General features: G+C 37.6%; 1 protein-coding gene across 1 annotated transcript in view; it reads left to right on the forward strand.

Annotated features, from left to right (window-relative positions):
- LOC129630300 (IQ domain-containing protein M-like) overlaps window positions 1–26647 on the forward strand; it is a 267840-nt gene that overhangs the window by 65940 nt on the left and 175253 nt on the right. Inside the window, exon 4 of the mRNA XM_055550802.1 lies at window positions 3987–4102. Coding sequence (XP_055406777.1) covers window positions 3987–4102 — 116 coding nt within the window. The remainder of the gene's footprint in view (window positions 1–3986; window positions 4103–26647) is intronic.

Genomic DNA, 26647 nt, shown 5'->3' on the forward strand with positions numbered 1-26647 from the left:
TTTTAATTATATAGATAATCAAACTAAGAACTGCTAATTCTGTCTCCTAACTATTAATTGATTGTAATTACCTACAGATTAAAACTGCATGTGCAATTAACTCAAAGAATTAATTGATAGAAAGGAATTGATAAAAGGAAAACAGAATGGGCTTGGCATAAAAAAGGCTCTAAGGGTGTAAGACCACTGAACCCACTCGTGTCTTGGGCTCTGTCACATCCTCATAAAGATACATCACGCTTGCATCTGGACTTTGGCTCTGTTGGAGGCAGTTGCATTATTTCTTACGGACATTTGGTTTCTTGGTCGACTGAAACAGTATAATTGAAAAGTTTAAACTGCTATTGTCTTCGGATTTTGTACTGATATTCGGACAGTTTGGACAAGTCTGCTGCTTAGTCGCTTTAGTTATTTCCGACTCTGTGCAACCCTATGGACTGTAGACCACCAGGCTCCTTTGTCCATGGAATTCACCAGGGACGAATACTGCAGTAGGTTGCCACGACCTCCTCCAGAGATCTCCCCAGCCCAGGGATCGAGCTCATGTCTCCTGCATTGCAGGCACATTCTTTACCACTGAGCCACCAGGGAAGCCCCTGGGGACAAATCTGTCCATTTACAATGTGAAGGAAATGCTTGTCACTGCAAAGATCATAGAAAAATGATAAATGTTTTAACTAGCTAGAGATTTTTTTCTTCCCTCCTCCCTATTTCCCATTTTATTTCCTCATTCTCTTGGTTATATCACTGGATGCAATCTTATCAGTTTTCTGTGAGTCATCTAGGTAATTTAGGTTTCTAAAATAATTATGCTTATTGGATTTTAATAGTATCTCTCACCCATGTAAATAATTGGCTTACTGTTAACTACATGAATTTGAATGAAAATGGGAAATGCAATAAAAAGCCATCCCCAGCAGATACGTATTTGAAATCTATTACCATTATACACATCAAGATAAATAGCAAGAGAGAGAAGATGATCTGGTGAAAAATACTTGGTCCTGAAAAAAAAAATAGAATTTTAAAAGCCCCCTTTTAAAGACTCTTCCACGGAATCAGATGTTTATATCGGATGGGAACTTTCACTCTTAGCAGTTTGCTGATGGGCGTTACAGCCAATGCCAGGTCAGCCCAGGCGCACATACTGAACTTATTCTTGGGGCACGGTGTTGTGTTCAGTGTTATGGAGAATACAAACCAAGTGAAAGACTCGCAAGTCTAGATAGATGAGATATGAAGAAACCAACAAAATAACACGAACTAGTGGTATAAACATTTTTCAAAGGCCTAAATAACCATTGAGGAAATGTAAAGACAGGAAGACATTGGTATGGATATTTGACAGTAGTTTTTTTTTTTTTTTTTTTTTATGTTCAGATTTAGCTGCTATTTAGCTAATAATGGGCTTCCCCGGTGGCTCAGACAGTAAAGAATCTGCCTGCAAAGCAGAAGATCAGGGTTTGATCCCTGAGTTGGGAAGATCCCTTAAAGAAGGGAATGACTATCCACTCCAATATTCTTGCCTGGAGAACTCCATGGACAGAGGAGCCTGGAGGGCTATAGTCATTGGGGTCACAGTTTGATACGACTAAGAAACTAACAATTAGCTAGTAATTTTTTGTTAACCTGATGGGGGACTTCCCTGGTAGCACAGCCAGTAAAGAATCTGCCTGCAACATGGGATACCTGGGTTCTATCCCTCAGTTGGGAATGTCTCCTGGAGGAGTGCATGGCAACCCACTACAGTATTCTTGCCTGGAGAACCCATGGACAGAGGAGCCTGGCAGGCTGTAGTCCATGGGTTGCTAGGAGCTGGACATGACTATGTGACTGAGCACATGCACACAACTTGAGGGGACCATTTTGGCTTCTTTCCAAATATTGCTGTTGCATTTAGCCTACATTTGTTTAATTTCAGAGTATTTCATTCTAGCCTGCTGGCTGATGGTACTGACAAAATTTATTTATTTTTCCACATGTTAATGTACAGCCTACTCTTATGCTGTCTCTCTTTCATACACACACCCTAGAATTCAGAATCTTCCCTTCCCTGTGGCATTACCTTTGAAGCTTATTGGCTCTGTAAAGGGTTTGTGAAGACTTAGTCTGATGTATGACTTCTTCAAACTATCAGCTTATAACTTTCAACTGACTTTGTGGAATAAACTGGAATTTGTTGCATGTCACCTTCTGTGCCTGGCTTCTTAGGAGGAGTCATTAGCATAGATCAGTGTGTGAATGATCACCTTGAGGATTTTAGTGGAGGCTTTACTGCTTCCTGAAGTGGAAAAGTTATAGCTATATTTTCCAGTGTGATACCTGTATACTGAAGAAAATAATGTATGACTTCTCAATTACATGGATCTGTTTTGTGGGTAGACAAGATAAAATATTTGAAATACTCTGGAATCTCTTGGAAAAATAAGTCATACAGCATTGAGTTTCATATTTAGCTGTGCTCCTCAGTAATCAGGAAGATTCTCTTTTCCCTGTGAGATTTAACCTCATGAGGCTAATTCTAATTTATCAGTGTTTACATAGTGACTTTAATCATGTTACTAATGAACCAGAATCATACAGCAGTTCCAAGTAAGATGTTGTCCTTGCCCCAGAAGAGTTTGTACATTTTAAAAGGAGATTGGAAAGAGATGCTTTGTTATCTAAAATAGAATATTTGCTGTCAAAGTGCATTGGAGCAAGTGGGTGGAATAGGACTAGTGCTAATGAATTAAAGAATACTTTAAATTAGTCAACAAAGCTTCATAAGAAATGTGGGGGCTTTCACATCTCAATAACTCTTATGCTGTCCTTTTATGTCCCTCTGAATTTATACAAGTTCCCAAGTAAAGTATGATGTGTATGGCCTTTTCTTTGCTATCCTCTTCTTAGATAATATTTTCAGATTCTCTGTGGTCTACTCAGTATTGGCATTGCTTCCATTAAAGAAATTCATTTCTTCATATTGTGTTGTGAATGAAATGTATCATTTATATGTTGCCTCTCCTAGAGAGTTTTCGTTTTGATAGAGGGCAGAGACTGACTGAAATGGGGGAAATACATGCAAAATTAAGATGCGGTAGGATGTGTGTATGTGTATACTGATTAGAATGTCTCTGAGATAATATCACATTTCATTATTTTATATTGCTATTCTACCTCCCCATATATAGGGCACTTAATTTATGGTCCTGTAAATAAACTGAAGCAATGAAATGAGAGACTACATTACTTCTGATTTTTCTCTAAATTTATATGGAACTAACCAGTCCATGGAGGACTCTCTTAAATTGAAAGTTTCAGTAAAGAGTATATGTATATGTAGAAGTATTAGAAAATTGGAAATGTAAAACTAGTTTGATTCATTTGGATGGCAGGATTAAATTGTATTTCTGAGAAATAAGTGAACAAATAAATCTTGAATCTCCGCCTCCTTATTAAAAATTGTGTGCAGAAATCCTACATGATAACTACAATGAGCCAGAAGAAATATGCGGGTATATACTGGTTCACCTTTTGCTCTTCCAACCTATTTACCTTAAATACTTTCAATATCAAAAGTTCTGCCTTCAAATAATTCTAAATTCTCTTTTAAAGGGCTTATGTAACAGGGAGAGGAGGTTTTCTTTTATTTTTGTTAAGTGCCATTCACAAATATGATTTTGCTTTAAGCCTCTCTTACAAAAGAAGTCAGTGTTCTTGAAGAGTCAAAAGAATGAACCTGTTAGTTTTCTGATGGGCACACTGTATGTAATAAAAACACGAGAGCTTTATGGTATAAGGAAGCCTATTAATTGAAGCCTCTCTCTATGCATTGCTATCACTTCTTCATCTTGCTATGATTAGATGACAAGATGTGATTTTACTACAGAATAGTGGGGCTATAAAGATGATTTACTTTCATCTTTGTAACACTAAGCAGTATGATCAACTGTGTATTTTTCCTGAATAAATATTCTTTTAACCAGCATTGATATTTTTAACAGACAGGACACTCTATGATTGGCGAGGATCTGTGTCAAAAAGGTTCTCCCGTTTGACTCACGATTCCGGTTGGCCTAGTTTCTCTGGATCATCATCAGCATTTCAGGATTATTCTAGTGTAAGTATTTGTAAAACCTGACATAGAGTTGAATTACCATTGTTTTTTCTGGCAAATGATTGAGTTAATTTTGATATGACATGTATGATGTTACTATGAGCATAATTCATTCTTAAATAATTCCCCATTGAAATTCTTTTTTTTTTTTCTGAAGCAATGCTTTTGTTATTTTGTGCCAATCTTGCTGATCACCTTAACTCCTTAAATATGTGGATTAGTTTTTGTTTGAAGAGAGATAATAACCAAAATGTTCATAACAGTGGTTTTCCCCAATTGTGATAGCAACTATTTTTGTAATGGTAACTAACTTATCAGAAAAATATAGTGGAGGCCAGACGAGAATAAAGATGTTTGTAAGGAGTGTGACACTAAGAAGTTTTAGAAATCCAAGCACACTGTCATGACCACATACTGATGAGACATGGGAATCTGTGACTTGAAGATGGAATCCAGATTTCACATTAAGTTCACATGCTCATCAGGGCAAGTCCTGTGATGTCTCTATGTAAATAGTGAAAGCAACTCCTATGTTCTAAAATCTTTAGCAATGATTTCTTAAAAGACTGCAAAATGCCATCTAATAACATTTGTGTCACATAGAATAGGCGTCTGAGTTTCTTACATCTCCTGTATGTTCTGCTTTGTATGTGAATGTGTCTGTCTCATCCTTTCTTTGCCTTTTTCCTTTTTTCATATCATTAATTATTTTTTGATTTTGACTCATCATTTGTATTAGTGTTCTTGGGTTGCCATAACAAAGCGCCCCAGACCAGGTGGTTTAAACAACAGAAATTTATTTCTCAAAGTCCTGAAGCCTGGAAGTCCAGGGTCACGGTGCCAGCAGGGTGGTTTTCTCCCGTGGCTTCTCTCTCCTTAACTTGCAGAGGGCTGCCTTCTTGCTGTGTCTTCACATGGCTTTTCCTGTGTGTGTGTGTGTGTCTAGGGTTTCTCTCTCTCTTCTTATAAGCATGCTAGTCATATTAGGTTAATGCCATACCCTTATGAGCTCATTATGCCAGCAAATTTGGAAAACTCAGCAGTGGCCCCAGGACTGGAAAAGGTCAGTTTTCATTCCAATCCCAAAGAAAGGCAATACCAAAGAATGCTCATACTACCACACAATTGCACTCATCTCACACACTAGTAAAGTAATGCTCAAAATTCTCCAAGCCAGGCTTCAGCAATACATGAACCATGAAATTCCAGATGTTCAAGCTGGTTTTAGAAAAAGCAGAGGAACCAGAGATCAAATTGCCAACATCTGCTGGATCATGGAAAAAGCAAGAGAGTTCCAGAAAAAAACATCTATTTCTGCTTTATTAACTATGCCAAAGCCTTTGACTGTGTGGATCACAATAAACTGTGGAAAATTCTGAAAGAGAAGGGAATAGCAGACCACCTGACCTGCCTCTTGAGAAATTTGTATGCAGGTCAGGAAGCAACAGTTAGACCTGGACATGGAACAACAGACTGGTTCCAAATAGGAAAAGGAGTATGTCAAGGCTGTATATTGTCACCCTGCTTATTTACCTTATATGCAGAGTACATCATAAGAAACGCTGGGCTGGAAGAAGCACAAGCTGGAATCAAGATTGCCGGGAGAAATATAAATAGTCTCAGATATGCAGATGATACCACCCTTATGGCAGAAAGTGAAGAGAAACTAAAAAGCCTCTTGATGAAAGTGAAAGTGGAGAGTGAAAAAGTTGGCTTAAAACTCAACATTCAGAAAACGAAGATCATGGCATCTGGTCCCATCACTTCATGGGAAATAGATGGGGAAACAGTGGAAACAGTGTCAGACTTTATTTTTCTGGGCTCCAAAATCACTGCAGATGGTGACAGCCATGAAATTAAAAGACGCTTACTCCTTGGAAGGAAAGTTATGACCAACCTAGATAGCATATTGAAAATAAGAGACATTACTTTGCCAACAAAGGTCCGTCTAGTCAAGGCTATGGTTTTTCCAGTGGTCATGTATGGATGTGAGAGTTGGACTGTGAAGAAAGCTGAGTGCCAAAGAATCGATGCTTTTGAACTGTGGTGTTGGAGAAGACTCCTGAGAGTCCCTTGGACTGCAAGGAGATCCAACCAGTCCATTCTGAAGGAGATCAGCCCTGGGATTTCTTTGGAAGGAATGATGCTAAAGCTGAAACTCCAGTACTTTGGCCACCTCATGCGAAGAGTTGACTCATTGGAAAAGACTCTGATGCTGGGAGGGATTGGGGGCAGGAGGAGAAGGGGACGACAGAGGATGAGATGGCTGGATGGCATCACTGACTTGATGGATGTGAATCTGAGTGAATTCCGGGAGTTGGTGATGCACAGGGAGGCCTGGCGTGCTGCGATTCATGGGATCAGAAAGGGTCGGACATGACTGAGCGACTGAACTGAACTAAACTGAACTATGAGCTCATTTAACCTAATTACCTCTCCACGGATAGTATCTCCAAATACAGTCACACTGGGGCTTAAGGATTCATATGAATTATTGGGAGACACAGTTCAGTCCATAACACCATTAGATAGCTGATAGCAATTATTTTTCCTATCTGTTGAATAGCTTGTTACCTAGTATTTAAAAAAAAATCTTGAGTTTTTATATTTTTCCTGTAAACAAAAATGTTTCAATTATGTAATACTTAACTTCTACTAAATTCTTTGTAAGTAAATACACTAAAAGTCAATCATCACATCCTTGTTTTAGATAAGGACATAATATGAATATTATTAAGGAAAATTGTATGAATTTAGATGAAGAAATTATATGAATATTGTGTCCTGAAACTCAAAGTTGTTGTAACCTATTAATACTATTTTCAGAATATATTAATTAAATATAGGAAAAATGATTACTTCCAGCTAATGGGGTGTATCAGAGAAGGTAATGGCACCCCACTCCAGTACTTTTGCCTAAAAAATCCCATGGATGGAGGAGCCTGGTGGGCTGCAGTCCATGGGGTCGCTAGAGTCGGACACGACTGAGCGACTTTACTTCCACTTTTCACTTTCATGCTTTGGAGAAGGAAATGGCAACCCACTCCAGTGTTCTTGCCTGGAGAATCCCAGGGATGGAGGAGCCTGGTGGGCTGCCATCTATGGGGTCGCACAGAGTCAGACATGACTGAAGTGACTTAGCAGCAGCAGCAGCAGCAGCAGCAGCAGCAGTGGGGTGTATATTTCTAATTCATGCATGTCCTTAGCAATAGTAACACCCAGAGATGGTTGTTTTCATTCTTTTCCAGTAAAGGGGAATAAATGAACTATTGTTTCTATGCCTGCCAGTTCTATGCTATTTTGCATTAATAATTTAGAGATTGCTCCTAGTTATGTGAGGAAGTATATTTAAATATGTCACTTTGGGGAGTAAATCTGGCAAGAGTAGACGTGACTGGAGAGCTTCCAAGTGCAAGATTGGGAATGTTCACTCCTTGCTGACTGGGGAATTAGGAGTGCAAAGGGCTACAAACCATGGCTTTGAATAATAGATGGTGCTTTGGATATGTGTACCTGCCTAAAGAATTTGGGGTAGACTAGAGTGGAGACTGGGTGAGCAGTAAGAGGCTTGTTACATCAGTCCAGTTAGAGGCTAATCTTACCCTTGCAAGCCTATTATGTTGGACATAGGGTGGGAATGGATAAGAGAGAGTAAGATTGAAATCTTCAAATTATTTTCCTTCAGCTCACTGCACCTTTAGTTTTCACCATCGAAAGTCTTTTTTTTTTTTTTAAGTATGGTTTCTCCTGTCATTTATTCTTTAAAATAATAACAATTCTAAAAGGAGTTAAATACCAAGTTCTAAGTTAAGCTTTTTTTTCCCTTTTCTTTTTATTGTGGTAAACTATTCATAACATAAAATTTCCCATTTTAACAGTTTCAAGTGTACATATAGTAAGTATACCCACATTGCTGTGTAACCATTACCGCCATCCATTTCCTGAACATTTTTATCTTTCCAAACTAAAACTCTGTACCCATTGAACACGAATTCCCTGTTCTTCCTTTCCCCCATCTCCCAGCAACAAATATTCTACTTTCTTGTGATTGGCTGTCTCACTTACAATATCTTCAAGGTTTATCCATGTTGAATCATGTGTCAGAATTTCCTTTTTTTCAAAAGGCTGAATAATATTCTGTTACATATGTGCCATATTTTGTTTATCCATTCATCTGATGGTGGACACTTGGGTTGCTTCTACCATTTGAATCTTACAAATAATTTCACTATGAACATGGATGTACAAATATTGTTTGAGTCCTTTCTTTCACATCTTTTGGGTCTATATCCAGGAGTGGAATTGCTGAACCATATGGACTTCCCTGGTAACTCAGTGGTAAAGAATTTGCCAGCAGTACAGGAGATCGGGGTTCAATCCCTGGGTTGGGAAGATCCCTTGAAGGAGGGAATGGCAACCCACTCCAGTATTCTTGTTTGGAGAATTCCATGGATGGAGGGGCCTGATGGGCTACAGTTCATAGGGTCACATACAGTTGGACACAACTGAAGTGACTAAGCGGGAGCAGAAACAGCATTGTATCCCTATGTCTAATACTTTGAGGAATCGCTGTTCTATATTTAGTACCTTGGCTACACCGTTTTACATTCCCTCTAGTAATGTGCCTGTGTTGTGGTTTCTCCACACTTTCATCAGCACTGATTGTATTTTCTGTTTTCCTAATACATCCTAATGGGTGTGAAGTGCTAAGTGGTCTTGATGTGAGTTTGTTCAATCAGATCCAGAAGACAAAAAGGAACTAGAAAAATTGAGAATATAGAAAGAAGCTTGTATTGTTACGAGTGATGACAGGGTACAGAAAATCCTGTATTTGAATTTGTGGGAGGAGAGAAAAATATAATACATTTTGCTTTCAAAACACTCTGTAGAGGTTAGTTCCTCTCAAAATTTTAATTCTCTCAAATAAGAAAATTAATGTGAGTATACTTACTTTAGGCTAAAGAAAATATCCCCTTTAAGCCTGAAGTTTTAATTTTCTTTTAAAAGTATTTTGTATCCTATATGTTTTTAGTTCTAATTAGATGATAATACAATAATGTTATGTGTCTTTAGCTTTAATGTTTCATTTCTGCAACTGCAGACTTATCATATTAGAATTGTATTAGAATTTCCAGTTATTTTAAACAATGGCATATAGGCTCCCAAACTTCTTTGCACTAAGTTGAATATGCTGTCTGTAGTCCTGAGATATTTATACTCTTAATTATCTTGAAAATATCCAAATAAGTGAACACCTGTCAATAAGATCCCTTGCATAACGTAAAAATGTAGTATTACATTGCATAATATTAGGAGAGACCACCATCTCCAACTTTGTTTCTGCAATTTCATTTCACAACTCTTCTTTACAAGGTTTGCTAACTTTATGATAATGTATGAATCAATCTGAAAACCCACAATCTGAAGGAAGGTAAGTGTGTAAAACAACCCTGGTATTTATCAAAATTCTGAGATGAAAAATTAATATCAATAGTGCTCTTAAAAAATCTAGAATAAAAACAAATATTGACAAAAATTTGTGTAAGAAGTTAATTTCTAGTTAATATTTAGAAACATAGAAGAATGAAGAACTTAAAATTTTTTTATTGAGGTATAGTTGCTTTACAATGCTGTGTTAGTTTCAGCTGTACAGTGAAGTGAATCAGCTCTATGTATGCTTATATCCCCTCCCTCTTGAGCCTCCTTCTCACAACCCCCCACCCCCACATCCCATCCCCCTGGGTCACCACAGACCATGGAGCTGAGCTCCCTGTGCTGTACAGCAGCTTCCCACTAGCTATTTTACACATGGTAGAGTATATATATGTCAATCCCAGTCTCCCAGGTCATCCCACCGCCCTGCCCCTCACTGTGTCGATAGGTCTGTTCTCTTTGTGTCTCTCTATTCCTGCCCTGACAATAGGTTCATCTGCACCATTTTCTCGATTTCACATATATGTGTTAATATAGAACATTTGCTTTTCTCTTTCTGACGTATTTTACTCTTTATGACAGTCTTTAGGTCCATCCATGTCTCTTACAAGTGACAAGGCAGAACTCTCCTCAGTGAGTGGCTAATTTACAATTATGTTACTGTGGCTCTGGGATCAGAACGTTCTCTGATGGGAACTCCACCATTTGATGACACTCGAGAATGGGGATGAGATAAGCAAATAAATGCCCGGGCGTGTGGGCTTGTGTACTTATTGCGGTGGTGACAAGGTTCAGGGACGGAGGAGCAGAGGGGAAAGAACAGTTGTGGTTGTCTGGATGGAAGAGCAGGGTGCATGTCAGGAAGTAAAAGAAATTGAGTGTGGTAAAAGCATAACATTCAAGTGAGAAGGTGGCAAGAAAATGAATTTAAGAAAAGTCCCATCACCCTGAAGTGCCTTCCTTAGTGCCTTCCAGAGGACATCATTTGAGCCCTTTATTTATTTTTTTTAAACATTTATTTATTTTTTTAATTTATGTATTTAAGTTGGAGGCTAATTACTTTACAATATTGTAGTCATTTTTGCCATACATTGACATGAATCCACCACGGGTTTATATGTGTTCCTCGTCCTGAACCCCCTTCCATCTCCCTCCCCATCCCATCCCTCAGGGTCATCCCAGTGCACCAGCCCCGAGCACCCTGTCTCATGCATCAAACCTGGACTGGTGATCTGTTTCACATATGGTAATATACATGTTTCAATGCTCTTCTCTCAAATCATCCTACCCTCGCCGTCTCCCACGGAGTCCAAAAGACTGTTCTATACATCTGTGTCTCTTTTGCGGTCTCGCATACAGTGTTATCGTTACCTTCTTTATAAATTCCATATATATGTGTTAGTATACTGTATTGGTATTTTTCTTTCTGCCTTACTTCACTCTGTATAATAGGCTCCAGTTTCATCCACCTCATTAGAACTGATTCAAATGTATTCTTTTTAAAGGCTGAGTAATACTCCATTGTGTATATGTACCACGGCTTTCTTATCCATTTGTCTGCTGATGGACATCTAGGTTGCTTCCATGTCCTGGCTATTATAAACAGTGCTGCGATGAACAGTGGGGTACATGTGTCTCTTTCAATTCTGGTTTCCTCAGTGTGTATGCCCAGCAGTGGAATTTCTGGATAATATGGCAGTTCTGTTTCCAGTTTTTTAAGGTATCTCCATACTGTTCTCCATAGTGGCTGTACTAGTTTGCAGTCCCACCAACAGTGTAAGAGCGTTCCTTTTTCTCTACACCCTCTACAGCATTTATTGTTTGTAGATTTTTGGATAGCATCCATTCTGACCGGTGTGAGATGGTACCTCATTGTGGTTTTGATTTGCATTTCTCTGATAATGAGTGATGTTGAGCATCTTTTCATGTGTTTGTTAGCCATCTGTATGTCTTCTTTGGAGAACTGTCTGTTCTTTGGCCCATTTTTTGATTGGGTCATTTATTTTTCTGAAATTGAGCTGCAGGAGTTGCTCGTATATTTTTGAGATTAATTCTTTGTCATTTGCTTTGTTTGCTATTATTTTCTCCCATTCTGAAGGCTGTCTTTTCATTTTGTTTATAGTTTCCTTCATCGTGCAAAAGCTTTTAAGTTTAATTAGGTCCCATTTGTTTATTTTTGCTTTTATTTCCATTACTCTGGGAGGTGGGTCATATAGGATCCTGCTGTGATTTATGTTGAAGAGTATTTTGCTTATGTTTTCCTCTAGGAGTTTTATAGTTTCTGGTCTTACATTTAGATCTTTGATCCATTTTGAGTTTATTTTTGTGTAGGTGTTAGAAAGAGTTCTATTTTCATTCTTTTACAAGTGGTTGACCAGTTTTCCCAGCACCACTTGTTAAAGAGATTGTCTTTTCACCAATATATATTCTTGCCTCCTTTGTCAAAGATAAGGTGTCCATATGTGCGTGGATTTATCTCTGGGCTTTCTGTTTTGTTCCAGTGATCTATATTTCTGTCTTTGTGCCAGTACCATACTGTCTTTATGTGAAAAGAATTTGCCTAACCATGACACTAGGAAGTAAGGGAATACAAGCAAATAGAATTTGGTTTAATAACTGGTTGCATTCCAGGTTGTTGATTTGTGTTTCAAAGAACATACTGTGAGACCTCTGGGCATTTGGACCTCCCTCCTCCCAAAGAGAACAAGTACTGTATGAGAGAAACCAGGAGTCACTGGTCATATTTTTAAACATATGTGTAGATTCATCACTTTGGATTTCCCCTTGTGGCTCGGTGGTGAATCCACCTGCAATGCAGGAGATGCAGGTTCCATCCCTGGGTAATGAAGGTCCCCTGGAAGAGGGCATGGCAACCCACTCCAGTATTCCTGCCTGGAAAATTCCATGGACAGAGGAGCCTGGTGGATTACAGTCCATGGGGGCATAAGGAGTCGTACGCTGAAGCAGCTAAGCACAGCACCTCCCAAAGAGAACAGTCCTATGTGAGAGACACCAGGAGTCACTGTCATATTTTACACATACGTGTAGGATCATCACATAAACACAACTAAAATAAGTTTTATAAGAAACATTTTTTAGAAATGAAAACATGTCAAATATATAGCATTATTCTTTATATTAATTTTGACTGTGAAATGGGTTGACTAGATTTTAATGAAATTTCTTATCAGTTTTCTCTGGAGCATTTTCTTGCACAATTTTGGTGAAAGAAAACTGTAAGAATCTAAGGGGATATTCTTCTTTGAAATTTAGATATTTTTATGTGATTCTTTACCAAATTGTGCTGTCAGAAGACTATGGGCATTCACTTGAAAGATGTTACTACATAATAAAAAGTAGTCAATTAACTTTTAATATGTAAAACATCTTTCCTCCTTTTTTCCTCTTCCCTCATAATTTCTTCTCTCTGCTGTTTTCCTTCCCTCTGCCACATATTTGAGAGACATTTTAATTATTTTCATGTTCATGATATTCTCATCTTGTAGGCTATATTTGATAAAAAGGTCATCTGATTTGATTTTCTGATATTTCAAAGGATTAACATAAATCATTGTGACTATTAAGTTTAGAATTTCTATTTATTAAAATAATTTCTTATATTTAAAAAGATCATTTTGGATACTAATGAAATGATATGTTAAAAATCCTGTAGTAGGCTTGTGACTGCTTTAAGCCTTAACTACATGACTATGATTTGACATGTTGAACAACATTCCAACAGTTTCTTTTTTTCTAATTTTTTAATTTATTTGTTATGGTGTTGTTACAAGGAGTAGTGATATTTAATACTGTACGTTATCTTCAAATTTCACATTTTAATTTTGAAATGTATATTTATTTTCTTATGAAATATAAAATTTTGAATCTTTGTGATAGAATGATGCAGATATTTATTTTGATATACATATATATATATACTTATTATTTTAATGTTTGTACTTGCAGCTAAAACTCTACATTTCAGTGGTTATATTGCCTTGCAGCAGGATTATCTGAACCTGATATTTTTAGATCATATATTTTATATGGTCTTAGGTATTTTTATGAACATTATTTATTTTTTTGAATCTTTCTTTCTAGATAAAAATTTCTACTGTTGCCTTAAAGTACTTTTGGGAAAAAATAAAGGAGGTACTTTATGTAGAATTCCTTTGGCAATAGTTTAAGATGTATAGTCACAATAAATTGGTTGGCATATATATTTAAAACTATTCTAATGAAGTTTTAAAAGAAAGCACTGTTGATGAATGCATGCTTAGGATTATAATGTTACTTAGGTTTACCAATGTACCACAATTTAAACTACATCACAATACCACTCACGCTAAAAAATATTCAAAAATGGAAGGTAGGTAAATATAAACAATTTAAATTTGTATTCTGGGACTGATACAGTTTTTTAGAGAAGAATCTTGATCTACACTTCTCATTTCTTTGATTGTAGGAGACCATTAATTTTTAGTTTCAGAATTCACTTCACAATCTTTCTTTACCATAGAAGCCAAAGGATTCAATCAAATTCTGTCAATCATGTTGACCTTTATTTATTCTCAGATATCCTCTTGTGGGAAAGGTATTTGAGAGACTCTAGGACCCTGGGCATTAATAATAGTGCTCACCACAGTTCTAGTTTTATAATAATCTTCCAGTCCACATATTCATTCTTTCTGAAATAAGCTGGAGTGTGATTGTTACCAAAACCTGGATGAAAAAAATGAAAAGCTGGCTGCAGAGAACATTGGAACAACTATTAGGTTAAGGGAGTGAACAGACTGTGCCTGCCCTAGGGAATCCCCCCACCCCCACCTCCTGGGAAGCTAGGTATGCTTGTTCTCTAGGAAAGGGAACATTAACTAAATTTCTTAAAAAGTAATGAAAGAGAACAAACTGTAAAAAGGCAGCCAAAAAAGGCAAACATCTGTTACTGAACATGTCTTACTTGACTTCCTTTTAATGTTCTTAGGAATAAATTTATGAACTAGGAAAGGTTCAGCACTAATTAGCTTGTTTTCATCAAACAAAATGCACCAGACATGGATGTTGAATATGAATGAAAACTTCAGTAGTAATAATAAGTAGACACAGAAAGTGCCAGGGGAAGTAGAAAGTGCTGGTATCCAGGGTTATGGCCACAGGCTTTGGATCTTGCTGTGGCTGTTAATATTGCATTGATTTAGATTTGCTTCTTTAAATGGTCAGAAAAAAGTCTAAAAAGTCAAGTGTATTCATTAAACAATAGATGGATTAGGTACAAAGTTTTCTCCTCAATTATACACTTTTAGCTTAATGAGATATTATACTAAATTGCAATGACAAATATGCTTGCAATACCTATTTTTTGAAGGAAACCCCAATGAGCCAAAAAATGAAAAAATCAACCACACTTATTACAACAACAATGCTTTATAATCTTATTTTTTCATTCGAAAATATATTCTGAACATCTTATTGATTAGCATATATTCTATAACATTAAATCAATGACAGCTGTATTCCATTGAATGTAACTCTAGGGACATAGCTCATTTTTGGTGATTTTGGCAATTGACTGCTTTATGGGATGCAGTGCACTATATTTGTGCTTAAATCTTTGTGCATATTCCTAATGTCCTTAGAATAAATTCCTTTTAGTGAAGTTGTTGTTATGTTTCTTGTTTGTTTTTATTATATATTGATAATTTGTCTTCCAAAGAAGTGTTGGTTTTCAATTTTCACATAGATTTCCACTGCTGTTGCTTCCTCAAAAACAAAAGTATGCAAAGAAAAAAAACAATAATCAACTAAAATTAGATAATTTTCTGCAGGTTTAGTTTAAATCAGAGTTAGATTTTAGGATGTTTTGTGGAGTGGGGCAATATCCTCTAGTCCTTTGCCACTCCATGGGTCAACAGAATCATTATCATCTGGGAACTGGTTAAACGTGTAGGCTTTTAGGACCCACCCCAAATCTATTGAATCAAAATCTATTGTATTAATAAGATCAATAGTGATTTATAAGTATATAAATGTTTGAGAAATACTGTTTAGGCAATTCCCCATAATATTTTGCCTTTTAAGTGGGCTTTTGATAAATAGTGACAGTCTATTCAATGTAATTTTTTCCTGACAAATACCTGAAGTACAGATATGAAGACCTACAAGATCTTCTAGAACTAACACCCCCCAAAAGATGTCCTTTTCATCGTAGGGGACTGAAATGCAAAAGTAGGAAGTCAAGAGATACCCGGAGTAACAGGTAAGTTTGGCCTTGGAAATGAAAATGAAAGCAAGGCAAAGGCAAGAGAACACATTGGTCATCGCAAACACCCTCTTCCAACAACACAAGAGAAAACTCTACACATGGACATCACCAGATGGTCAACACTGAAATCAGATTGGTTATATCCTTTGCAGCCAAAGATGGAGAAGCTCTATACAGTTGGCAAAAACAAGACCTGGACCTGACTGTGGCTCAGCTCATCAGCTCCTTATTGCAAAATTCAAGATTACTGGGGAACACATGTATACCTGTTGTGGATTCATTTTGATATTTGGCAAAACTAATATAATTATGTAAAGTTTAAAAATAAAATAAAATAAAATAAAAAAAACAAAAAGATTACATTGAAGAAATTAGAGAAAACTCCTAGACCATTCAGATATGACCTAAATCAAATCCCTTGTGATTATACAGTGGAGGTGATGAATAGATTCAAGGAACTAGATCTGGTAGACAGAGTGCCTGAAGAACTATGGACGGAGGTTTGTAACATCATACAGGAGGTGATGATGAAAACCGTCCAAAAGAAAAAGATTGCAAGAAGGCAAAGGAGTTGTCTGAGAAAGCCTTACAACTAGCTGAGAAAAGAAGAGAAGTGAAAGGCAAAGGAGAAAGAGAAGGATATACCCAACTGAATGTAGGGTTCTAGAGAATAGCAAGGAGAGATAAGAATGTGTTCTTAAGTGAACAATGCAAAGAAATAGAGGAAAACAATAGAATGGGAAAGACTAGAGATCTCTTCAAGAAAATTGGAGATGCTACAGGAAATTTCATGCAAAGATGGGATCAGTAAAGGACAGAAATGGTATGGACCTAACAGAAGCAGACGATATTAAGAAGAGGTGGCAAGAATACACAGAAGAACTGTACAAAAAACATCTTATGACCCAAATAACCATGATGGTGTGATCACTCACCTAGAGCCAGACATCCTGAAGTGTGAAGTCAAGTGGGCCTTAGGAAACATTACTACAAATAAAGCTAGTAAAGGTGATGAAATTCCAACTGAGCTATTTCAAATCCTAATAAGATGATGCTGTTAAAGTACTGCACTCAATATGCCAAAAACTTTGGAAAACACAGCAATGGCCACAGGACTGGAAAAGGTCAGTTTTCTTGCCACCTCTTCTTTTTAAGTTTATACATAAAAATACCGCTGTATAATACACTATGATTGATCACTATATAATGAAGTAGTGCTTACTTCTTGGTACAAGTATACTGTTTTATTCTTCAATTGTATATGTGTATATCAAGAGGCTTACACACACACTCCTTTTCATTCTTTTCCATTATAGATTATCACAGAATATCAAACACAGTTCCCTGGTTCCCTGTGCTATATAGTAGGTCTTTGTTGTTTATCTCTTTTATATATAGTGTGTGTGTGTGTGTGTGTAAGCCTCTTGATTGGGTGTGAAAGAGGAGAGTGAAAAAGCTGACTTAAAACTCAACAAAAGCAGCCAAAAAGTCAACATTCAAAAAACTAGGATCATGGCATGCAGTCCCATCACTTCATGGCAAATAGAAGGGGAAAATGTGGAAGCAGTGACAGATTTTATCTACTTGGGCTCCAAAATCATTGTGGACAGTAACTGCAGCTATGAAATTAAAAGACACCTGCTCCTTGGGAGAAAATCTATGACAACCCTAGACAACATATTAAAAAGCCGAGACATCCCTTTGCTGACAAAGATCCGTCTAGTCATAGCTATGGTTTTTCCATAGTTATGTACAAGAATGTGAGCCTTGTAAGAAGGCTGAGCGCTGGAGAACTAATGGTTTTGAATTATGGTGCTGGAGAAGACTCTTGAGAGTCCCTTGGACAGAAAGGAGATCAAACCAGTCAATTCTAAAGGAAATCAACCCTGAATAGTCATTGGAAGAACTGATGCTGAAGCTGAAGCTCCAATACTTTGGTCACCTGATGCAAAGAGCCCACTCATTGGAAAAGACCCTGATGCTGGGAAAGACTGAAGGCAGGAGGAGAAGAGGGAGGCAGAGGATGAGTTTGTTGGATGGCATCACCGACTCAATGGACATGAGTTTGAGCAAACCCTGGGAGATAGTGAAGGAGAGGCAAGTCTGGCTTGATGTAGTCCATGGGGTCGCAGACAGAGTCAGACATGACTTAGCCAACTGAATAACAACTATTCTCTGCTTAATTTAGAATCGTAGCAGGACAGGAATGCATTCTGCTTAATTTAGAGTCATGGCAGGATAGGAATGCATTTTCTTGTGAATGTTGATGAGTAAGATTATAACCAATCAAAGATCTGAGAAACACATTTTTAAATAATGAAATAAAAATAGTGAATATCAAAATTGGCCTGGGAAAATATGCCAGGTAATAGACCTTTCACCCCAATAAAGTAATCTGTACAATTTCAATAAGCCAATATATCCAAGTGTATCCTTACTTTTGAAGAGTTAGATCTTAGTAATTTATAAACGCATGAAGTTTGAGAAGCATACTTTTATGTAATTCCCCATAAAAGTGCTTCAAACAAGGGTAGTTAGCTAAACTTTAGTTAGTGGCTGGGCAGCTTTTAACAGCCCCCCATGCATTCAATTTTTTGTTGTTTAGTCACTAAATTGTGTCCAGCTCTTTTGTGACCCTACGGATTGTATGTAGCTTGCCCGGCTCCTCTGTCCCTGGGATTTCCCAGGCAAGAATACTCAAGTGGGGTGCCTTCATTTTCTTCTCCATGGGATCTTCTCAACCCAGGGATTGAACCCTGGTCTCCCACATCGCAGGCAGGTTCTTTACCAACTGAGCCACTAGGGAAGTCATAGTATTTATAGGTTCATACAGTTAAAACTTCAGAATCAGATAGCTCATTCCTGGCAGCAGCTGTTCCATTGCTTGGCATTCTTGAATTTTGAAATTTCCAAGAACATACAGGGTAGATCTGGAACCACTTATGCTCCTAGGGGGTTTTGATAAACTTGGAAAACGCATAGATTTCCAAAATCTTTTCATTCTTGGGGGACTGACATTTACCTTAAACTTCGGGAACTTTTCTATCACATGGTTTTAAAGATTTCTATTGTTTCATGTGTCAATAGTGCAAAACAGTGTATTATTCATATACATATCTATATGTAGCTCTATATATATATCTTAAAGAATAAAACTGAAACAAATACTTATAAAACTTAGGAAATGGAACTCTTTGTGTCTTTTCACTCCCTTCATAACTTGAAGAAACCAATCTTCTTAATTTTATGTTAAGTGTTCTCCCATTTTCTTTATAATTTTAGCACATCTAGACACAACTCCAATTAGTATTTTGCTTAATTTTACTTGTATTTGACTTTGTGTGTATGAAATTATAATATATTCTCTCTCTTTTTGCCCAACAATGTATTTTTGAGAACTGTCAGTCTTCATAAATGTTGACCTCTGCCCCCATGGTTCATTCATTTTCATGGATGCACACCATCCCATTGAATAATCACATTGAAATTTAATTATCCTCTCCACTGCTGAGAGAGATTTGTCTTTTTAAAAGGTTATGTCCTATTGTGAACAATTCCATTACATTCTTTGACAAGTGTTAGGTGCAAGAGTTTCTCTAGGGTAAGAATTCACAGCATCAGTATGAGCCTGCACCCTGTTGCATTGAGAACAGGTTATGTAGATGCTAGAATATTGATCCCTTTAGCCTGGGAGGCAGGTGGATAGGGCCTGGGGAGTAGGAACTCAGTAACTGATTATTAACTACCTGGATAATTGATTGCCTCCAGCCACAAGCAGCCTGGAGTAGCCTGGCTGTGCTGGTCAGTGGGCGCAGGTATGTTCAGTGTTACCAGGCAATCCAGTGAACAGTTTTCCACTTTCAGCAGCAGTTTATCAGAATCCCCATTGCTTCATATGCTTGGCAACACTTAATATGTCAAAATTTTAACCTTTGCCAATTTGGAAGGTGTGAAATATTTCTTTGCAATTTTAATTTGCATTTCCCTAATGACAAATCAGGCTGAGAATTTTTTTTCACACATTTCTAGGCCACTATTATTTCTTCTTTGTGAACACCATAGAGTGGTATTTTTAAAAATACATTTAGGTGCATTTACACCCTTTCTATTTTGTGTTCTCCATTTGTCTTTCCATTTTATCCTTTTTTTTTTTTTGGTAAATTGACATTTTCCCCTCTTGCTCGTTTGTCCTTAGTACAAGTTTGACATTGTGCTAGTTTTCTTTGTACTCATTTGACATTTATGTTCTTGTTTTTACTTTTTTAAGTGGTTAAATTATGAATTTTAATACATACTTTTAACTTAAAATATACTTATCCTCTTCCCACCTCATACAGAAATCTTAGATTGCCCTAACTACTAGTGTTTAGTTCTCTCTTTTATTCTATTTAGCTTCACAAATTATGTAGAAACTGTTGTATTGTTTTATTCCTCCCTACCTGCTTAGATTTATGTACATGCTTACCAATTTGTTACCTGCCTTCTCAGTAAAGAATCTGCCTGCAATGCAGGAGACCCGGGTTTGATCCCTGGGAAGATCCACTGGAAAAAGGAATGGCTATCCACTCCAGTATTCTTGCCTGGACATTTCCATGGAGAGAAGAGCCTGGTGGATTACAGTTCATGGGGTCGCAAAGAGTCAGACACGACTGAGCAGCTAACACTTTCACTTTTATATCTAGTATCACAAGCCTATCGGATGGTTTTCCTTCTTGAACTATGTCCTTTAGAAGTACCTTTAGTAAGGGCTTCCCTGGTAGCTCAGCTGATAAAGAATCTTCCTGCAATGCGGGAGATCTGGGTTTGATCCCTGGGTTGGGAAGATCCCCTGGAGAAGGGATAGGCTACCCACTCTAGTATTCTGGCCTGGAGAATGCCATGCACAGAGGAGTCTGGCAGGCTACAGTCCATGGGGTCACAAAGAGTCGGACACAACTGAGTGACTTTCACTCATTTTAGGTAAGGGTCAGTTGGCAGAAAGCTTCTGTTCATATTATATTTACTTTTATCCTCAATAATACATTCTCTAAACATTGAGGTTATCATTTTCATGTTTTCTGACTGCCACTGTTCTATTGAAAAATCAGATGTTTATCCAGTTGTCTTTCCTCTGTGAGTAATGTGTCTCTGTTCTCTACTTCTAAGGACTTAATTGTTGTTCTGCTGTTTTATTATGAGATGTGTTTTATTATGAGTGTGGTTTTCTGTTTATTCTGCTTGGTTTTTATTTGGCTTCCTAAAATCAGTGTCTTTCTGTGGTATGGGAAAAAAATATCTGTCACTATCTCTTTAAATGGTATTTTTCTTCCATTTTTTTTCTGTATAAACTCTGATTAAAACTTTTTATGAAACTGTCCTTACATATACGTTGCCTTCCATTCAGTTGTTTTTCTTGTTTTCCCTCTTTTTCATATTTGCCATCTCTCTGCCTCTCAGTGCCCTGCATCCTGGGTCTTTTTTTTCCTACCTGATTTTATTTTTATATTAGTTTAAATATTTTTGTGTATCCATTCTTGTCTTTTGCTATTCATTTAGCTCTCTGTTATTTCAATCATATGTTTCATTTTTACAATGTCTAGTTGTTATTTTCCAAATTAGCTTGGTCAACTTTGATAATTTGGGGTCCTTTAATATATCTCTGAGGAGAAGGCAATGGCACCCCACTCCAGTACTCTTGCCTGGAAAATCCCATGGACGGAGGAGCCTGGTGGACTGCAGTCCATGGGGTCGCTAAGAGTCAGACACAACTGTGTGACTTCCCTTTCACTTTTCACTTTCATGCATTGGAGAAGGAAATGGCAACCCATTCCAGTGTTCTTGCCTGGAGAATCCCAGGGATGGGGGAACCTGGTGGGCTGCCGTCTATGGGGTCGCACAGAGTTGGACACTACTGAAGTGACTTAGCAGCAGCAGCAGCAGCAATATATTTCTGAATATATAGAAAAGGAAACTCATTCTTATTTTGTATTCTGTTTACCTTAATTAGGGTATTGCAGTCCTAAAATTTCTGAATGTGTAGCTTGTTGTTTTTTTCTGACACCTTGATTGCTTCAGTTCAGTTCGGTCACTCAGTTGTGTCCAACTCTTTGTGACCCCATGGACTGCAGCACGCCAGGCCTCCCTGTCTATCACCAACTCCCAGAGTTTACTCAAACTCCTATCTATTGAATCGGTGATGCCATCCAACCATCTCATCTTCTGTTGCCCATTCTCCTCCTGCCTTCAATCTTTCCCAGCATCAGGGTCTTTTCCAATGAGGCAGTTCTTTGCATCAGGTGGCCAAAGTATTGGAGTTTCAGCTTCAACACCAGACCTTCCAATGAATATTCAGGACTGATTTCCTTTGGGATGGACTGGTTGTATCTCCTTGCAGTCCAAGGGACTTTCAAGAGTCTTCTCCAACACCACAGTTCAAAAGCATCAATTTTTAGTGCTCAGCTTTCTTTAAAGTCCAACTCTCACATCCATACATGACTACTGGAAAAACCATAGCTTTGACTAGATTGACCTTTGTTGGCAAAGTGATATATCTACTTTTTAATATACTGTCTAGGCTTGTCATTCTTCCAAGGAGCAAGCATCTTTTAATTTCATGGCTGCAGTCACCATCTGCAGGGATTTTGGAGACCCAAGAAAATGAAGTCTCTCACTGTTTCCATTGTTTCCCCATCTATTTGCCATGAAGGGATGAGACCAGATACCATGATCTTCGCTTTTTGAATGTTGAGTTTTAAGCCAGCTTTTTCACTCTCCTCTTTCACTTTATCAAGAGGCTCTTTAGTTCTTTGCTTTCTGCTGTAAAGTTGGAGTCATCTGTGTAGCTGAGGTTATTGATATTTCTCCTGGCAGCCTTGATTCTAGCTTGTGCTTCTTCCAGCCCAGCATGTCACATGATGTACTCCACATATAAGGTAAATAAGTAGGGTGACAATATACATCCTTGATATGCTTCTTTCCCAATATGGAACCAGTCTGTTGTTCCATGTCTGGTTCTAACTGTTGCTTCTTGACCTGCATACAGATTTCTCAGGAGGCACAGAGCTCATTAAAACCCAGGGTCTAGGTTGTCTAAAATTTCCACACAATCCCTGAGGCAGAGACAAGTCTCAGAACTCGTACAACAGTAAATTCAACATTTCTTCTTGTTTTTGACCAGATAGGAATTCCATTACTTTCCCTTCATCTCAACTATGCATTTAAAATATCTTTGATTTTTATTTTTAGAATGTATTATAGTATTATCCTCTGATTTGTTGCTATGAACATGCTTCAAGAAATAACAGCCTTATTATATCTTTTACAAATAAGTTTCAACCCTGAGAGGGACTTATACTGGGATGTAAACTTCTCTGTCTTTCTTACTCATCTTTGTATTGCTACCATGTTAGCCTTAAAGTTCTACATGTCAAAGAGGCTTGATTTCCCTTGGAGATTAAAGAAATTTTGTCTAGTGATTGGTAAAGGACCAACCTATGTTTTGTTGGGCCACCTTCTTCAGTCTTTCCTCATCTGAAAGTTGAATGACTTTTTGAGGCCGTGGCTATGACCAAGTGACCAGCATTCCCTGTGGCATTCCCCTGACTTCTCATAAGGAAAGTAAAGGAAACACTGCACTTGAGAACACCTTCAAAGTGGAGGCATCTATGGCTCCATGAGCAGGTTTGGAGAAACTAGGGGTTACCTGGGCCTATCGCAACTTCCTGGGAGTGATTCTGTGGCTTGAAAACCTTCCTGTTCTTTCTGTGTGTTTTGAGAAAGAAATGCTTAAATACAACAATGTAAAGAAAATGACTTGTGAAAAATTCCAAAATCATGTGTTTTGTGCCTTCTGGTTCTGCTGCTGCTACTGCTGCTAAGTCGCTTCAGTCGTGTCCGACTCTGCGACCCAATAGATGGAAGCCCACCAGGCTCCCCTGTCCCTGGGATTCTCCAGGCAAGAACACTGGAGTGGGTTGCCATTTCCTTCTCCAGTGCATGAAAGTGAAAAGTGAAATTGAAGTCGCTCAGTCGTGTCCGACTCTTTGTGACCCCATGGACTGCAGCCCACCAGGCTCCTCCACCCATGGGATTTTCCAGGCAAGAGTGCTGGAGTGGGGTGCCAGTGCCTTTTGGTTCTGCATGTGTGCAACTTATTGACAGTTTTCTTTTTAAAATATTTATCAAGAAGCAGTAGCAGTGTAAGGGGTGCAACTCTGCTATTTCACAGAATGTGCTGGTGACATGGCTGACTTCTGCTGGGGAAACAGGAATGTTTATATTCAAGCTTGGCAGAAAAAGCTTTTCAGTTTACTTCACATGTTTTAATGTGTAATTTGTAATTTTACATGTATATGCTATTAGTGATTTCTGTTCACTGTTACCTATTTTTACAGAAACATTTCATTTACCTTAAATGTGTGTTTATATATGCTTCTGGTAGGGTCACAAAGCTGTTTAAAACTATGAAAATTTCTTGCTACTTAGAAAATATCCTTTAACTACATTTTAGGGTAAAGTATTGGAGGCATAATGTGCCAATTATAGATTACCTTTATAATGCAAACATATTGTAGAATTTGACCTTAATAGTAGTAATATAGAAACATGGCTAGCGTGAAGGTGCAAAATGAAAGGCTTTTTTCCATATTTCATTTCTGGTTAATCAGTGCAAAAATTTAATCATTAAACTGTGAGAGAAATTAGCAGCATTGTCAAAAGGAAAACACAAATTCCAGATGAGATTTGGAAAGAAGGGGGAATTGGTAGATAAGACAGCTGCTTCTGAAAGGAAGTTTGAGATGTAATAATATTATGTGAATTATCACAAGTTGGTGCCAGTTAAATTGTGGGGTTTGAGAAAATATGTGGGAAAGGAGTCTGAAAAAAAGGTTTGGAATAAATCAACACAGGTTGTTAAAAACATTGGAAATTTGACATGAGTGTTTAATAAGTGACTTACATCTTCAACCAAGTATTTAGAATGTGTCCCTTGAAATGCATTGCCATGAAGAGACTAGGACCTTGAGGAGGTCTCGAGAAGCAGGTGGCAGCTGTGCTAAGAAGAAACATTTTGAGAGAGAATGGAATAGAAACATCAAGGCAAAATGGACTTGCAATTTTAATATATAGGTATGGAGAAAACGAAGACTTAGGTAAAAACCAAGAACCCTTAAATAAAGGACTGCTGATTGGAGAAGGAAATGGCAACCCACTCCAGTATTATTGCCTGGAGAATCCTGTGGATGGAGGACCCTGGTGGGCTGCTGTCTATGGGGTCACACAGAGTCAGACACGACTGAAGCAACTTTGCAAAAAGATGACCCCAAATCCCTCAGGTTCTAATTATGTTAAGTAGGAAGAAAAAGAAACAACAGATGTCACTAGAAAAAAATCAGAGAGCATTTTAGTAAGAAAAATCCTGAAGACTGTTTGTCTGAGGGACTTCCCTGATGGTCCAGTGGCCAAGACTCCACACTCCCCTGCAGGGGGCCAAGATTTGGTCCCTGGTCTGGAGAATCCCAGGGACAGGGGAGCCTGGTGGGCGTCTATGGGGTCGCACAAAGTCGGGCACGACTGAAGTGACTTAGCAGCAGGGAACTAGATCCCACATGCTGCAACTAGGAATATGCCTGCCACTGAAAAAGATCCTGCATACCATAACTAGGACCCAGAACAGACAAATAAAATTTTAAAATCCTGAAGTTGGGGTGGCTGCCTTTTAGTCTGTGTCTTGTACAACCACTGTTTAAAAAAAGAATGGTTGTCAGGCTGCTTTGCTGAATGACCTTCATATCTGATACCCTTCATAATGGAGAGTGTGTCATGTGGCCAGAGAAGGAGGTAGTAAAAAAAATCAAGCTGGCAAGTGTAAATAGTATATCTTATAAGGACAGTGTGTTTCAAGCCAAGCACTTTGTTTTGTGTGAAAGTATGGAATATAGGTTAAAAAATAATTTGTACAGCCATGAGTATTTTTCTAGCCATGAATATGTGTCATGGAACATCTTGAGGGTGGTATTTAAACTATAGGTCCTGTTTCATGTTTTATTATCACCTATATGTGCGCATACATTTTTAAAAGTACAATATTACTTTTGAGGATGATTTTTTGCTTTGAAATAGAAAACATGATCAGGGAGTTCTAAAAGGTACAAGTAGTCAAGAGATGATACAAAGTGCTTCTCAAGGTTATTATTGTATTCTAACACAACTATAGAAGAAAAGTTAATCTTCAACCTTAAAAAATGAATGGCATGAAATAAAAATTTATACATACAAGTCAGACTGCATTCAGGAGAATACTCACTATAGGATAGAGTGAAGCTTGACTCCAAAGGAGAGGTTTATGATTTGTTTAATATATTTAAAATAATCACTCTGTGTCTTAAAACTGAGTGCTATTGCAATACAAATGCAGATTTCTTCCATATTTCATGTTTACATTTATTCTTTATATATCCTGAGATTTTATAGAAGAGACTTCTTTGACTCCAGGTGCCAAACAGTGGTGAAATATATATACTTGAAACTTTAAAAGCAAAACTAAAATAAATATTTTCTTTGTGGTATCAGAAACACATCCATAGCCAAGACACTTTCTGGTACTGACTTCTTCTAGAGTCTTGAGAGGGAAGACAATGCCAACAATCCCAAATCCATTAATCTTCACTCATTAACAAGATTGCCTCAAATTCCTCCCATTCAAGGCCATCTTTTCAAAAGCTATTTTGGGCACAATAATTGTCATAGCAGATTATAAATTGGGTATGCATTGCCTCTAGGTATCAGTTTAAGCTTTGGATCACACCTAATGACCAGAAAGAGAATGGCCCAGTTATTCTGAGGTCTTGAAAAATTATCTTTCTGAGTTGTTC

The sequence above is a fragment of the Bubalus kerabau genome, chromosome 16 (assembly GCF_029407905.1).
Source record: "Bubalus kerabau isolate K-KA32 ecotype Philippines breed swamp buffalo chromosome 16, PCC_UOA_SB_1v2, whole genome shotgun sequence".
Classification (NCBI taxonomy): domain Eukaryota; kingdom Metazoa; phylum Chordata; class Mammalia; order Artiodactyla; family Bovidae; genus Bubalus; species Bubalus kerabau.